The sequence below is a fragment of the Portunus trituberculatus genome, chromosome 12 (assembly GCF_017591435.1).
Source record: "Portunus trituberculatus isolate SZX2019 chromosome 12, ASM1759143v1, whole genome shotgun sequence".
Classification (NCBI taxonomy): Eukaryota; Metazoa; Arthropoda; class Malacostraca; order Decapoda; family Portunidae; genus Portunus; species Portunus trituberculatus.
In genome coordinates, this window is record NC_059266.1 from 12,215,226 (window position 1) to 12,229,254 (window position 14,029).

General features: G+C 40.2%; 1 protein-coding gene across 6 annotated transcripts in view; it reads left to right on the forward strand.

Moving 5' to 3' along the window:
• Positions 1 to 450: 450 nt before the first annotated feature.
• LOC123502745 (serine/threonine-protein phosphatase 6 regulatory ankyrin repeat subunit C-like) overlaps positions 451 to 14,029 on the forward strand; it is a 71,371-nt gene continuing 57,792 nt past the window's right edge. Inside the window, exons 1-3 of one of the 6 annotated variants that reach the window (XM_045251983.1) lie at positions 451 to 673; positions 7,919 to 8,024; positions 9,562 to 9,862. In XM_045251983.1, the coding sequence (XP_045107918.1) occupies positions 7,956 to 8,024; positions 9,562 to 9,862 (370 nt within the window). In that variant the 5' untranslated portion in view covers positions 451 to 673; positions 7,919 to 7,955. Of the gene's footprint in view, positions 674 to 7,917; positions 8,030 to 9,555; positions 9,863 to 14,029 lie in introns of those variants that run through there. The other 5 variants (XM_045251982.1, XM_045251984.1, XM_045251985.1 and 2 more) reach the window with 5 other exon arrangements.

The following is a 14,029-nucleotide window of genomic DNA, read 5'->3' on the forward strand; positions in this document are numbered from 1 at the left end:
CTCCAAACATGGACATAAGGCTGTAAATAAAGAGAGTAACTTATGCGTTCCCATGTATTTTCAATGGGCGGTCGGCAATGTTTTGGGTGAAAAGGGGGGGAGGGGCAGCAGCAGACCGTGGTAGTGCGCAGGCTTCACTTTTGTGACGTCATTCCACCTACTTGTAATATAACATCCTTGCTTAATATGCATTAGTAATGCCACAATGAACTCTTTCTCTTTCCAGTCATGGTCTCATCACCATTTAATGATCAAATATACGTTTATTCACATTTGCTTATTTTTTTTCTACAACAATATTCTTTATTGAATATGCAACATTCACATATATACATTGTATTTGTATACAAAATGGCATGCACACTTACCTTCTCCGTAATTATGTTGGATTCTTCTATCAACATGCACTCACTTTTGTTACCGAAGCCCAAGGCGCGTCGTCTGCTCCAGAGTCACGCATGCGCAGAAAACACGCCTAGCGGCCAAAGTTGTCAGTTTTATTAAGTCTTAGCACCGGGACACCACTGCCGCGTATCTCGTTATACAGTAGAATTGAGACGTGTGTCAAACACCTATACCAGCAGCACAGCAGACGGTACTGCAAGACATGGTGAGTGTGGACAGAAGTGACCACACAGCAAACTGCCAGGCAAGTCCAGCCAGCCAGTATTGTGTACGTACATTTTGGATGGAAGGTGGAACTGTGACTGGTGAGAGGGGTGAGCAGAAGTTTGCATCCGGTACCAGTCATGGGGTTGAATTCACTAAAGAAATGATTTCATAATTTTATAAATATTAAACCTTAGAAAGGTATACATCCAATTACTTTTTTTTACGAATTGGGCAAATGTGTGCCGATAGGAATCGCTGTAGGAAAAAAAATAAATAGAATATAAAGACATGTTTTATTGATGTTAAATGGTATTCAGGTACAAAAATAAGTATTCCTTACTACGTAGTACTTGCGAGTTTTTTTTTTTTTTTTTAATAAACAGAAATAGAAGATTGATCTGTTTATAGAAATGTACTTAGCATTTCTTAACTTTTTTTTTTTTCTTAGCTGGGCCACTTTGCTTGCAACCTACTGAGACAAGCTCAGCAAGTCCCAAGTTATGGACTTACGCCTTGCTGATTCTGTCCCAGCTAGGGCAAAGACACACTGCGTCATTGTCACAAAATGTCCTTTCATTACTAAATTTATTCCGCAAGGTCATTGACCATCTCCTAGACTCAGCCACTATAAGGGATATACCCAAGGAATATCTTACGTTTACTCCCTGTAGGATATTTATGCAATAAGGTGCGCAATATCTGTATTTATATATTTATATTTTTGTAATATACACTACATATCTTTATATTTTACCCTTATGTCTTTGTCCAGGGGATGGATGGCTATAGGTCCATCGTCCTCCTTTGTTGTGTTTAATTACTAGTGCAGCAATAAATGTATCAGTCAATCAATCACGTCCCATGTATGAGAAGGCGTGATGACAGAACATCAATAACAAAAAATAAATTTTCTAAGAGAATGTACCGCAAGTAACTTAAAAAAAATAAATATTAAAAGCATACCTATGAATACCAGGATTTTTCAATTAGTTATAATCAACGGAAACTAATTTTGAGACGAGTAATTATTTTCCGTGACTGAAAAATTTATAGACAAAAGCGTAACGCAATACGCATTTTCCGCCAACCAAAACAAACAGTACCAGAGGAGAGGCCCGGGGGACGTGATTGTGGCCTCCCACTGACAGTTCACTGCTCTCACTGTAGAAAGATGGAGCAAGCTACGCAGCTCACCATTACCAAGATGCAGCCTGCGTCACCAAGACGGAGCGAGAATTGGACCAGTAATGTGGTGTTGATGCTGACAGGGCCTGCCTCAGAAAACAAGGCAGCTTTTCGCAAAACGTGCGTGCCTCGGACAAACACCGTGTATGGGAAAAGTTCATGACTGAAATAAATGCCGTATTTCCATACATGGTGAGGATGAAGATCAAGTGATGAAAAAATGGAGAAATAGATCCTCTAAAAGCAAGGAGCAGCCATGCAACATTGTGAAATCAATCCTACCTGGGTTAGATTGATTCACTTTAATTTTTATTGCCTATAGTTGTTCAGACAAACAATATTATTAAGGCTGAGCAATTCTTACATTTCATATGAGGATAAACGTTTATGTAATATAATTATGAGGTGCAATATACCATTCAAAATTATTCTTGTTTGTGTTACTAAATTAATCTGAATTATATCATTGTTCATGCTATATATATATATATATATATATATATATATATATATATATATATATATATATATATATATATATAATACTAACAGATGTGAATGATGAATTAAGAATGATAAAAACTGGAAGAATTCTTATAAGTATTACCAAACTTATATCTATGGTAAAGTTAATATCATTCTGGTTGTAATTTTTTCTAATCTAACAATGATATTGCTCATATCCAGGTGATGTTCCACTACCCAACAAACCACTCAATGAGACCACTTTGCTGATGGGTGATTTCTTAAGCAGAGTCACACTTTGTTAATGGGATCAACTAGGAGTGTCCGGAAGTTGACATTGTCACTTATATTAATGTGCTGTCTTCTTGGCTTGTTGAAATTTAAGGCACCTAACCTAACCTTAATGGATTCTTTATTACTTCATTCAACATTTAATTTGTTAGTCAGATTTTTTGGTGTGTGGGTGGGACATCTTGGTATGTTGAAATTTAAGGCACCTAACCTAACCTACCCCTATGCTTTCCTATACCATCCACTTCTGCTTGAATTAACATAACATGAGGCAGGATATAGTTTACCTAGAAAATGTATCATATCTTAAGTATGTTAGAATTTAAAACACCTAACCTAACCTAACCTTAAAACATTGTTTATTACTTCATTTAACATTCAATTTGTTAGTCAGAATTTTGTGACATGTGGGTGTACCGTCTTCTTGGCATGTTGAAATTTATGGCACCTAACCTAACAAAACTTTAATGCATTCTTTATTATGTACTTCATTGAACATTTAGTTTGTTAGTCATATTCTTATGTGAGGATGCTAAGCTAGATGTATGTACTTTGAGTGAAACTAAGATTAGATGATGTTAATTAGTGGAAAATAATAAACATCAAGGGATTGATGGAGGGGAAAGTAAGACAAGGTTTGCAGTTGCAGACCATATGATTTTATCCAGGTCCAATTATTTAATATTTTTTTAATGTTAATGTTTCAAGAAATTAATAAATTTCTAAATTATTGTTACCTTATGCTTTCTTTTAATTATCCAAACCCACCACAAGTAGTCGGTGGCAAAACCCCACCAGTTGTCATCCATTTCTCAGATGAAGATGCTTTGCCCCATGTTTCAACCTTGCTGCCACTCATGGAGGCATCATCTATGTTACCAAGTCTTTTCCTAAAAGACTTTATAACACAGAACCATGAGGCAGACTTCCATGCATCAAAAAGCAGGCAGTAGGTGGAAGAAGCTTGGCAGTGGGCAAGGCAAGAACAGCAGCTTGTGTAACAGGTACGCCGGAAGGCTTACAAGGCACAGTCTCTTCCTTTCAGTTTACCTGCAAAGGCTGTAAGGGAGTAGCTTATGAATAAATGTGTTTATTAGTTATTTATTTCTTTTCCTACTATTAGTTATTTATATCTTGCTTTATGTAGGTATTTTAACAATTGCAGCATTAATTATTTATTTAATTTTTATTCTTTTACATACTATTTCTTGCAAGGTACTTATTCTACCTGTTATATTGGGTACATCTATATTAATGAGAACTGCAGTCAGTATCAAATCAGTTTATTTACTACAAATTTAATGATAAATTAATGGTAACCTCCAGTGGCCCTTCTGCATGTAAGATCTGCAAGGTTTTCACATCGATGAAAGGTCTTACTTTTGTATTGCTCAACCTTCAAGGCTGTAAAAAAAATTATGACAATGCTAACAGGGAGAAAATCACTGCAAACATTGAACATTGCTTGTAAGAAGTGAAATCTGTAACTAGAAAAATAGCAAATGGTGAGAGAAGATCACTTACCTTAACAAAACCATACCTATCCTAACCTAACTGCAAAAATCTTGCATGTTTGTCCTAACTTTTCACCCCATTACATGCATTTCTACAAGTTTGGATGATTTTAACAAACCGAAACCTATGCAGCAACTAGAACACTGCTTATAACTGCTAATAATTATTTCAAAATTATTAATTCCTATCTCCCACATACTTTACCTAACATAACCTGTTGAAATTATGTATACCTAAAAATGTTATGTGCAAGGTAACAGTCTTAGGTTATGTTTTAACAAATACATACAAAAACTACAATACTACTAATAACTGTTAGTGATTTCTTCAGTATTAATCATAATATCACTTACCTCCCACATCTGTTTAACCTAACCTGGGGGAAATAATGTATACCTAGAATTATTGTTTCCAAGGTAATTTTCTTAGATTATTCTTTAACAAACTGAAATAGGCTGCATGCAACATTTTGAATACTATTGATAACTGATAGTAATGATTTCATTATTATTCATTATGCCTTTCTACTATCCAAATTGCTTAACCTAAGTTGGGAGTTGATATGTATATCTAAAAAAAAATGTGTTGATTGCAAGATAATTGTAAAAAAAAAAATGGCTTTAACCAAGACATGATTGTTGTAATATTATTTTATTTGCACACACCAACAAAAAAATATTACAAACCTGCTATACGGAACCTGTGTTGCATTCCTTGGTGAACCGCCATCGATTGTATGTCTCAGCAAGTGTCCCAAATCCTGTAGTCAGTGTAGTGCAACTTAAGGCGTTTTCAGTAACACTTTACGGAAGGCGAACAGTTCAGTACCGTTTGCCCATATACGCGAACGCCGCTATTGAAAAATGAAAACGACAGTAACACTGCCAGACGAATCTACCTCGTCGATCGCCGAAAAAACTATTGTACTCTTTAGTCACAGGGTCACGCCAAGCTGAAACAGCCTCATTCCCCCGTAATGCAAAAATATTGTTATAGGAATGGGATAATTGAAGGCAAGAGCTCAAATGAAACATTACACGTTTAATTTTTTGGAGAGTATATTTTCTGACGACCCTGGTACAATACACTCGGTAGAGGCTGGATGCACATGTCCAAATGATTTCTGTAGCACAGATCTGCGTCTACCTTGTTCAAAAACACCTTGTCAGAGACGTCATAGGTAAATCTGTTAAGTGTAAAAAAAGTGTTGGTAATTCTTTATAACAAGTCTGTCCCTCCCTTTCCCTCCACCCCTCCAAAAAAAAAAAGCTTGGGGGCTTATGAGGAATCGGAAGTTTTGGTGGGGAAAACAAACGAAATATGGGCATCCAAAAAATGCTCTACGGGAATTTTCCATAGCACTTCAAGATTTTCCAACCTAACCTAATCAAGCATAACCTAATCTAACCTAACATAACCTAACTGGACCCCCCCCTAGGGCATTAACCTAATCTAACGTAACCTAACCTAATGTAAGGAAGTCCCTCTGGACACCCCACTAGGCCATTAACCTAACATAACATAACCTAATGTAACCTAATCGTGAGGGTTGTGCCTTCCCTGGATCCTCCCCTACGCTAGGGCATTTACCTAAACTAATCTAACCTATACGGGGGGCTGCGCCCCGCGTGTACCCCACGCGGGGTACACGCGTGGGACGTTAATCTAACCTACCATAACAAGCTAACAAAGTACCTAAAAAATAATAACGTTATGCGTCTCGAGTGGCAGCGCGTGATTGGGGGGATTAGCTCTATAGATACCATGAAATCCTTAAGGCCTGTCTACACGAGCGGGCCTGATCGGTGGGTTTGCCCGTTAACGGGCATATTTGACGGGCAAACGATCAAATTGCCCGAAAGCCCGCCGAGCGAAATCAGAGCTGGTGCCCGGTAGCTGGAGTTTCTACCCTGTCAGACGCAAGATAATATCGTGAACCCACAGCGGGCATTCATCTCACATCCCACGGCATAGTAGCACTTTGTAATTCATGAAGTATTGTTGCAGTGCTTCCAAACATACTTCTTTTCTTTAACCAATCTTTACACCATATCCGTTTCTTCTTGAGACACAAAGCTATTATCATAGAGCACAAAATCTTTTTCTTGACAATGCTAAGCACCATGGTTCTCGTTCCGCACTCCACCCGCTACTGGCAACATCGTCGGGCAGGCCCGGCTGTTCATCGCTTCGGTCGTGTGGACAACATTCACGGGCAGGCCCGCCAGAATTTGCCCGTTAACGGGCAAACCCGCCGATCAGGCCCGCTCGTGTAGACAGGCCTTTATATGCAGCTATCCACAAATCCCTGTTTATACCAACAAATCTCTGTTATAAACAACGGAAAATCATTACAATGTTTACTCTTGACTGGTGCAGAGCTCGCTGGACTTAGAAAAATTCCAACTTCGCCGAACTCTCAAGTGCTATTACGGCCAAACTAGACGCGTGCACCTCAATATTTTTTTTTTTTTCTTATGTTCACGGCAAGGTTACTAAGCCTTCTACATATGTGAGTTTCGTGCTTGTACATGTGACAAGGACCTTATATAAAGACTAAGCAAATTGTTTTATAATACGTGAGCGCCTATGGTGGTACTGAGACCAAAATTAATAATAGAGGTGGATAGAGCCCTTAAGATCCCTGGTATCACTTCTGTCACATTTTCCAATTTTTTTTAAGGTATTACAAGTAATATACCCAGTATCCATTAACACACAATATGCCAGATAAGATGCTATACCACTAGTGACTGCTTGTCATTCAGTAGTTACATTGGCCAAGACATTTTTGCTGTCCATTCCTCAAGTTGTTGTATTGGTCACAGAGGCCGTGATGTGTTCGTTCGCTCAAAGTTTTCAGACCACCACCATTAAAAAAAATATACCCGAATCTTCCGCAATATTGCTATAACCATATGTCATTATCAACCAACAGTGCAAATATCCTATCATATTTATATTTCACAATTACTTTGCCTAGATAAAGCTTGTTTGGGGGGAGTGGGGGAGATGGAGGGGAAGAGATGGACAGACTTGTTATAAAGAATTACCAATAGTTTTTTTTACACTTAACAGATTTATATGTGACGTCTGTGACAAGATGTTTTTGAACAAGGTAGGCGCAGATCTGTGCTACAAAAATCATTTGGACATGTGCATCCAAGCCTCTGCCGCGTGTACCAGGGCCGTCAGAAAATATTCCCTGCAGAATTTAATGTGTAATGTTATATTTGAGCCTTGCTTTCAGTTATCCCATTCCCATAATAATATTTTTACATTACTGTGAAATGGGACTGTACGTCTCAGATTGGCGTGATCCTGCGACTAAAGAGTACAATAGTTTTTCCGGATAGCGATGAGGGAGATTCGTCTGGCAGTGTTACTGTCGTTTTCAGTAGAAACGTTTGCTTATATGGGCGAATGCTTCGGGACCGTTCGCCTTCCGCAAAGTGCTACCGAAAACGCCTTTAGCGTCCGGAGCTCCAAAAAGTCACCTGAGGCAAGAGCATGGCATCTTCATCACCAGACAATTAATACAAAACAACACCAAAGTCATCGATGCATGCCCCGATAACACATGACTAAAAATCTTAAAAGCTCTCCTCATTAAAGAAAACTCCTAAGCTAAACATCCAAGCAGTAGATCTGCAAGCGCTGCCGAGTAGACTAGCCTGACGGAGTCGGAGATGAGACACGCACAGAACCAACCAAACGAGCTGCTCAAGGCTGTGCAAGTGCTGTGCTGTAGCTAGGACATAGAGTGGCGAAGGCTGTAGTATGGCTGATTCATGAGCCAGCAGTGCTTATGAATGACAATTGTGTAATATGTGTGTGTGTTTGCTGGCAGGTGACATCAGCAGACAGTCGGCGCCACGCATCTCGCCATGGAATCTAGCCACCCCGGCAACGCCGATGAATTGACCGGGGCAATGATGAAAGAAAAAGTAACAGAGGTAAGGTAGGCGTTGTATTCTTCTTCTTCTCATATTATTATTATTATTATTATTATTATTATTATTATTATTATTATTATTCTGAGGTAATGAGGAAAACACTTGTAAAATCCTATCTTTATTGAGAGAAAAGGTGCAGAGGTAAAAGTGGGCCGGTGTAGCGTGCTGAAATGAATTCCACTACTTAAGTGTAATGTAGCCAACCAGCGCACAGATTCTGTTACCTAAATATCGTACAGCGTATGTCGTTGACTCGCCTGAGTATAGTGATTTCCTGAAGACAGAAACTAGCAGTTCACTAACGATCTCTCTGTTCCTTAAATAGCTGGAAAATATTTCATCTGGTTCTGTTAATCAAAATTTTCTAGGTTATCTCCTGCTCCAGTATATACTTAGTTATGGAAACATCTGTTAGTTTCTCTTTCTCTTCTGATCAAAAAATTTGTTCCCTATCTGACATTTTCAGCATGTTTTTAGCAGAGTAAAAACAGTTGAAAAATATTAATTCATAAGTAAGCAATAATATCTTTTCTCCACAGTTAACCATCCACTGCTTTTAATGTACATATTCATCACTATCTATACTTCGTTCTATATACCTGACCGAACCACTTGGGATCACTTTGTTTGATTGGGTTTACCATAATCTCATAATTGTTTCTAGCTTTGTTCCTTAATTTTCTAAATGTTCTAACAATTTCTATAGCCTAGTCTTAATCACTCTCCCTGCCTGCCCTTCCCCGCACCTCTTTCTCTCTCTCTCTTGTTAGGTTGAGCATACTTTTCAGTGCTAGGGCCACATTAAAAAAAAAAATCGCAATCTTATAGGGCCGCATACTATATTAACCCAAAATTAAAGGCTTCTAAAGAATAACTCACTCTCACATGCATGTGGACACTTGCGGAAATAAAAGAAATGCTCATTATACAATTTGGCGTTGTTTATTATCGTGCTTTTTCAAATTCAGTAACATCTGTCGGACCGCATGAATTCCTTTCGCGAACCGTATGCGGCCTCCGGGCCGCAATTTGCCCACATCTGTGAGTCTAGCGCAATAAACCTTGTCTTTCTGACTTTTCTTCTCATCAAGTAATAGGCACAGTTCATAACTATATACAGGGTATCCAGTGAGTTAAGGAACCTAATTTGGGATTCGATAGTTCAAGTAATTCAAAGTCGAAAATACTCTACTGTACACATATGCGGTATTTTGCTTCATTTTACAAAATTAATCAAGAAGTCTTGTGTAGCGGGTTTTCCTCCCCCTTGATAGGTCTTACGCCACCTTTCCTCCCTCCTCGGAGCGCTACGTACTCGAAAAGTTAAGATAATGCAGCATTACTTTATATAATGTACGCAGTCAAATCCTTACAGTAAACAGTTAGAAATTGACAAGTTAAATGTATTATTGTATTAGTGAAAAAAGAATGTACAGATATAGTAACTTCAGTACAATGGTTGTTAAATGCTTTCATCCAATTTTTAATGCTTTAATTTAAAAAGAATACATTTTTCTTCATACACACACACACACAGGAACTGATCATTGCTGTGAGGGAAGGAGACGAGGCATGCATGATGTTGGCCCTCACTAAGGATGCCCGCCCCGAGGTCACCGTCTCTAATAATGCTGGAAAGTCAGAGTGTCTGGTATGTATAGCTGCCACCGAAGGCCACGATCACCTGCTGCCTCACTTACTTCAGGCTGGGCTGAGCATAGAAGGTGGAGGCACCACTGATAGGACACCCCTGATGTTGGCTGCCGAGAAGGGTCACACCCTCACAGTGAAGGCACTATTGACCCTTGGCGCTAACTCTCTTAAAACAGATAGTGGAGGTAAGACTGTGGTGGTGGTGACGTTAGTAAGTAGAGGTTACTATAGATAACATAAAAACATAAGAAAAGAGGGAAAGTGCAAGAGGCCGCCAGGCGTATACGAGGCAGTCCCTGTGTGTTTAAACTACCTAATTCCATCTATCATCCCCATCCATGAACTTATCTAACCTTTTAAAGCTCCCTATTGACTCGGCTCTGACTACATGACCACTGAGACCGTTCCAGTCATCAACCACTCTGTTTGAAAACCAGTTTCTTCCCATTTCTTTCCTAAATCATTATTTCTGGTTCTGTTCCCGCTACTGATCCTAAGAACTACATTCATGTCCTCTTTGTTAAAACCCTTATACCACTTAAATACTTCTATCAGGTCTCCCTTTATTTAACCTACGTCTCTCTAAGGAATGCAGATTCAGTTTTTTCAGTCTCTCTTTATAGGGAATATCCTTCATCCCCTGTATCTTTTTAGTCATCCTCTTTTGCACTGACTCCAATTGAGCTATGTCCTTCCTAAAATGTGGGGACCAGAATTGTACCACATAGTCAAGATGTGGCCTGACCAGCGCCAAGTATAATTTCAGTATTACTTCGGGACTCCTGCTTTTAATACTTCTAAAAATGAATCCCAATATGTATTCTATTCGCCTTATTCATGTACCGAAATCGGAGCTATGACTCCTAAATCTTTCTCATACTTGGAGCTTGTTAATACTGAACTGCATTTGCTATCTATCTTTCATCCTATCCAAGTCTGCCTGCAAGGCCATGGCATCCGAATCGGACCTAATTAATCTACCTATCTTTGTGTCATCTGCAAATTTACTAATGTCACTAGTAATTCCAAAATCCAGGTCGTTGATATATATATATATATATATATATATATATATATATATATATATATATATATATATATATATATATATATATATATATATATATATATTAGAAATAATAATGGTCCTAAAACTGAGCCCTGTGGCACCCCAGTTACTACTTCTCCCCACTCAGAATTAGATCCATTAATTACTACCCTTTGTTGCCTGTCGTCTAACCACGTCACCTAATATTCTACCCTCTATACCGTATGCTTTAACCTTTTCTAAGGGCCTCTGGATAGGTACCTTGTCAGAGGCTTTACTGAAGTTTAAGTATAAAATGCCATAATTATCACCCTTATCTGCCGCCTCATAAACCTTACTATAAAAGCTCAACAAGTTTGTAAGACACGACTTTCCCTTCGTAAATCCATGTTGTGTTTGATTTATCAAGCCGTGTTTGTCTAGGCGTTCCCTTATGTTTTTCGCTATTATTGATTCCATTAGCTTACCTACAATTCAAGTTAAGCTGACAGGCCTGTAATTAAACGTTAAGGTTTTATCTTCCTTCTTAAATATGGGAACCACATTAGCTTCCCTCCACATTATCGGTGACATCCCCCAGTGACATCCTCCCCCCCCAGATGGCAACCGCCTTGTCGTGGTTGGAGGGCTTGCGTGCCCCTGTGACCTGGCGAGCTAGGCTAGAGGGGGCTTAGGCCTCTGCTCCGCCCTTCCGAGGGGGAGAGGGCTACCCATGTTAGTAAGGTCGCCAGTGAGGGGCCAGACTAAATGGTTCCTACGTAAGCTGCCAGTGGACCAGCGGAGCCACCCGCTGGAGGGATCGCCCAATAGGGGTCGTCCTGTGCTGGATGGTTGGGTGTCCAGGCTGGGATGCTTTGGTGGGAGGTCTCAGCTCTGTCGTGGACAAACATTCGCATCATGTGGAGCCTTTTTTTAAAACAACTGGTCCACATGGGGACAAGGTACCACGTCCACGGAAACCAGCGCTGGCTCCCATTGTAGTCCCAGTAGGTGGTTTCCCTTGCCCCTGGAGCTATTCTTTTGTGTGACTTGATACATATGGGGAACATATGGGGAAACACAAAAACGTACCAGGCTCTTGTGAGGTGGCTGACCTGGCCCACGAGACATCATCTTCAGGTCTGAGTAGTGAGGGGGATTCCCCTCCACAAGCGCCTCCCACAGCGGTGCCCCGTTCTGGGAGTTCTTCTGATGGACGCCTCTCTGCTAGTTTGGACTCACTTTTGATGGTAAATGTTAATCAATCTTTTTCTTATCACGCCTTGCACTCCCTTCTCAAGGTGTATGGCACGATTCTTCGTATTCGACTTGTTTATGATAGGGACGCTGCTATGTGACGTTTATGTTATGTGATGAAGCCCGTTTGGCTTTAGAAGATGTAGCATTTCTGCCCCTTGCCGGCATTGGTCTTAAGACAGAACTTCTCCACTCTCACAATATTGCAGACAGTGACACAGACTACATCCCGAACCTTTTTTACCACAATTTAGAGAATTCAGTTCCAGAAGTCCACCAGATCCCGCCTCTACATTGGTTTGTGGCGTACTACAGAAGTGGGCGTGGGAATTTCATCCATGCCTCCCGGTACCTGGCCAAAGAGATCGGCACGATTCCTGAGGGAAATCTCAAGAAATACGGTAAGGGGGTGCCTGTGCGGGCTAAAGATATTATGCAAGCGAGGATGTTGCAACATCTCCCATGCCCCACTGACAGCATGTTTGAGACCGTGAAGGCTCATCCCACCTTTGATTATAATAAATGCTGTGTTTATAGTCAGAACCTTTTTGAGTTCCCTGAAGAAGAAATACTGGCTATGTTTTTTTTTTTTTTTTTTTTTTTTACATTACAAGGGCACTGGCCAAGGGAAAACAGTGTTGGAAAAAAAAAAATCCCGCTGGTTGCCAGGCCCTGTTGAGAGGAAAGTAGGAGAAAGAAAAAACAAAAAAATCTAAAAGGAGGGTCCAGTTAACGTAAGAGGTGTCTTGACACTCCTCTTTTGAAAGAGTTTAAGTCATAGGCAGGTGGAAATACAGACACAGGTAGAGAGTTCCAGAGTTTACCAGTGTAGGGAATGAAGGAGTGAAGATACTGGTTAACTCTTGCATTAGGAAGATGGACAGAATAGGGATGAGAAGAAGTAGAGAGTCTTGTGCAGCGAGGCCGCAGGAGGGGGAAGGCAAGCAGTTAGCAAGTTCAGAAGAGCAGACAGCATGAAAACAGCGGTAGAAGACAGATAAAGATGCAACATTGCGGCGGTGACTTAAAGAATCAAGACAGTCAGTTAGAGGAGAAGAGTTGATAAGACGAAAAGCTTTAGATTCCACCTTGTTTAGTAAAGCTGTGTGTGGATCCCCCAGACATGAGAGCCATACTCCATACACGGGCGGATAAGGCCCTGTACAGAGCAAGCAGCTGGGAGGGAGAGAAAATGGACGAAGACGCCACAGGACACCTAACTTCTTGGAAGCTGATTTAGCAAGAGTAGAGATGTGAAATTTCCAGTTTAGATTTTTAGTGAAGGATAGACCGAGTGTGTTTAATGTAGAGGAGAGGGAAGTTGAGTGTTATTGAAGAAGAGAGGATAGTTGTCTGGAAGGTTATGTCGAGTAGATAGTTGTAGAAATTGAGTTTTTGAGGCATTGAACAAAACCAGGTTTTCTCTGCCCCAATCAGAAACAAGTGAAAGATCAGAAGTTAGGCGTCCTATAGCATCTCGCCTTGAGTCATTTAATTGTTGTTGGGTTGGGCGTCTGTTGAACGCTGTTGAATAATGCAAGGTGGTATCATCAGCATAGGAGTGGATAGGGCATTGAGTCAGATTTAGGAGATCATTGATGAATAATAGAAAGAGAGTGGGTGATAGGACAGAACCCTGTGGAACACCACTGTTGATAGTTTTAGGGAAGAACAGTGACCGTCTACTACAGCAGCAATAGAACGATCGGAAAGGAAACTGGAGATGAAGGTACAGAGAGAAGGATAGAATCCGTAGGAGGGTAGTTTAGAAATTAAAGATTTGTGCCAGACTCTATCGAAGGCTTTCGATATGTCAAGGCCGACAGCAAAGGTTTCACCGAAGTCCCTAAAGAGGATGACCAAGATTCAGTTAGGAAAGTAAGAAGATCACCAGTAGATCTGCCTTTACGGAAACCATACTGGCAATCAGAGAGAAGGTTGTGAGCTGATAGATGCCTCATTATCTTCCTATTAAGGATAGACTCAAAGGCTTTAGAAAGGCAGGAAATCAAAGCTATAGGGCGGTAGTTAGAAGGATTGGAGTGGTCACCTTTTTAGGGACAGGTTG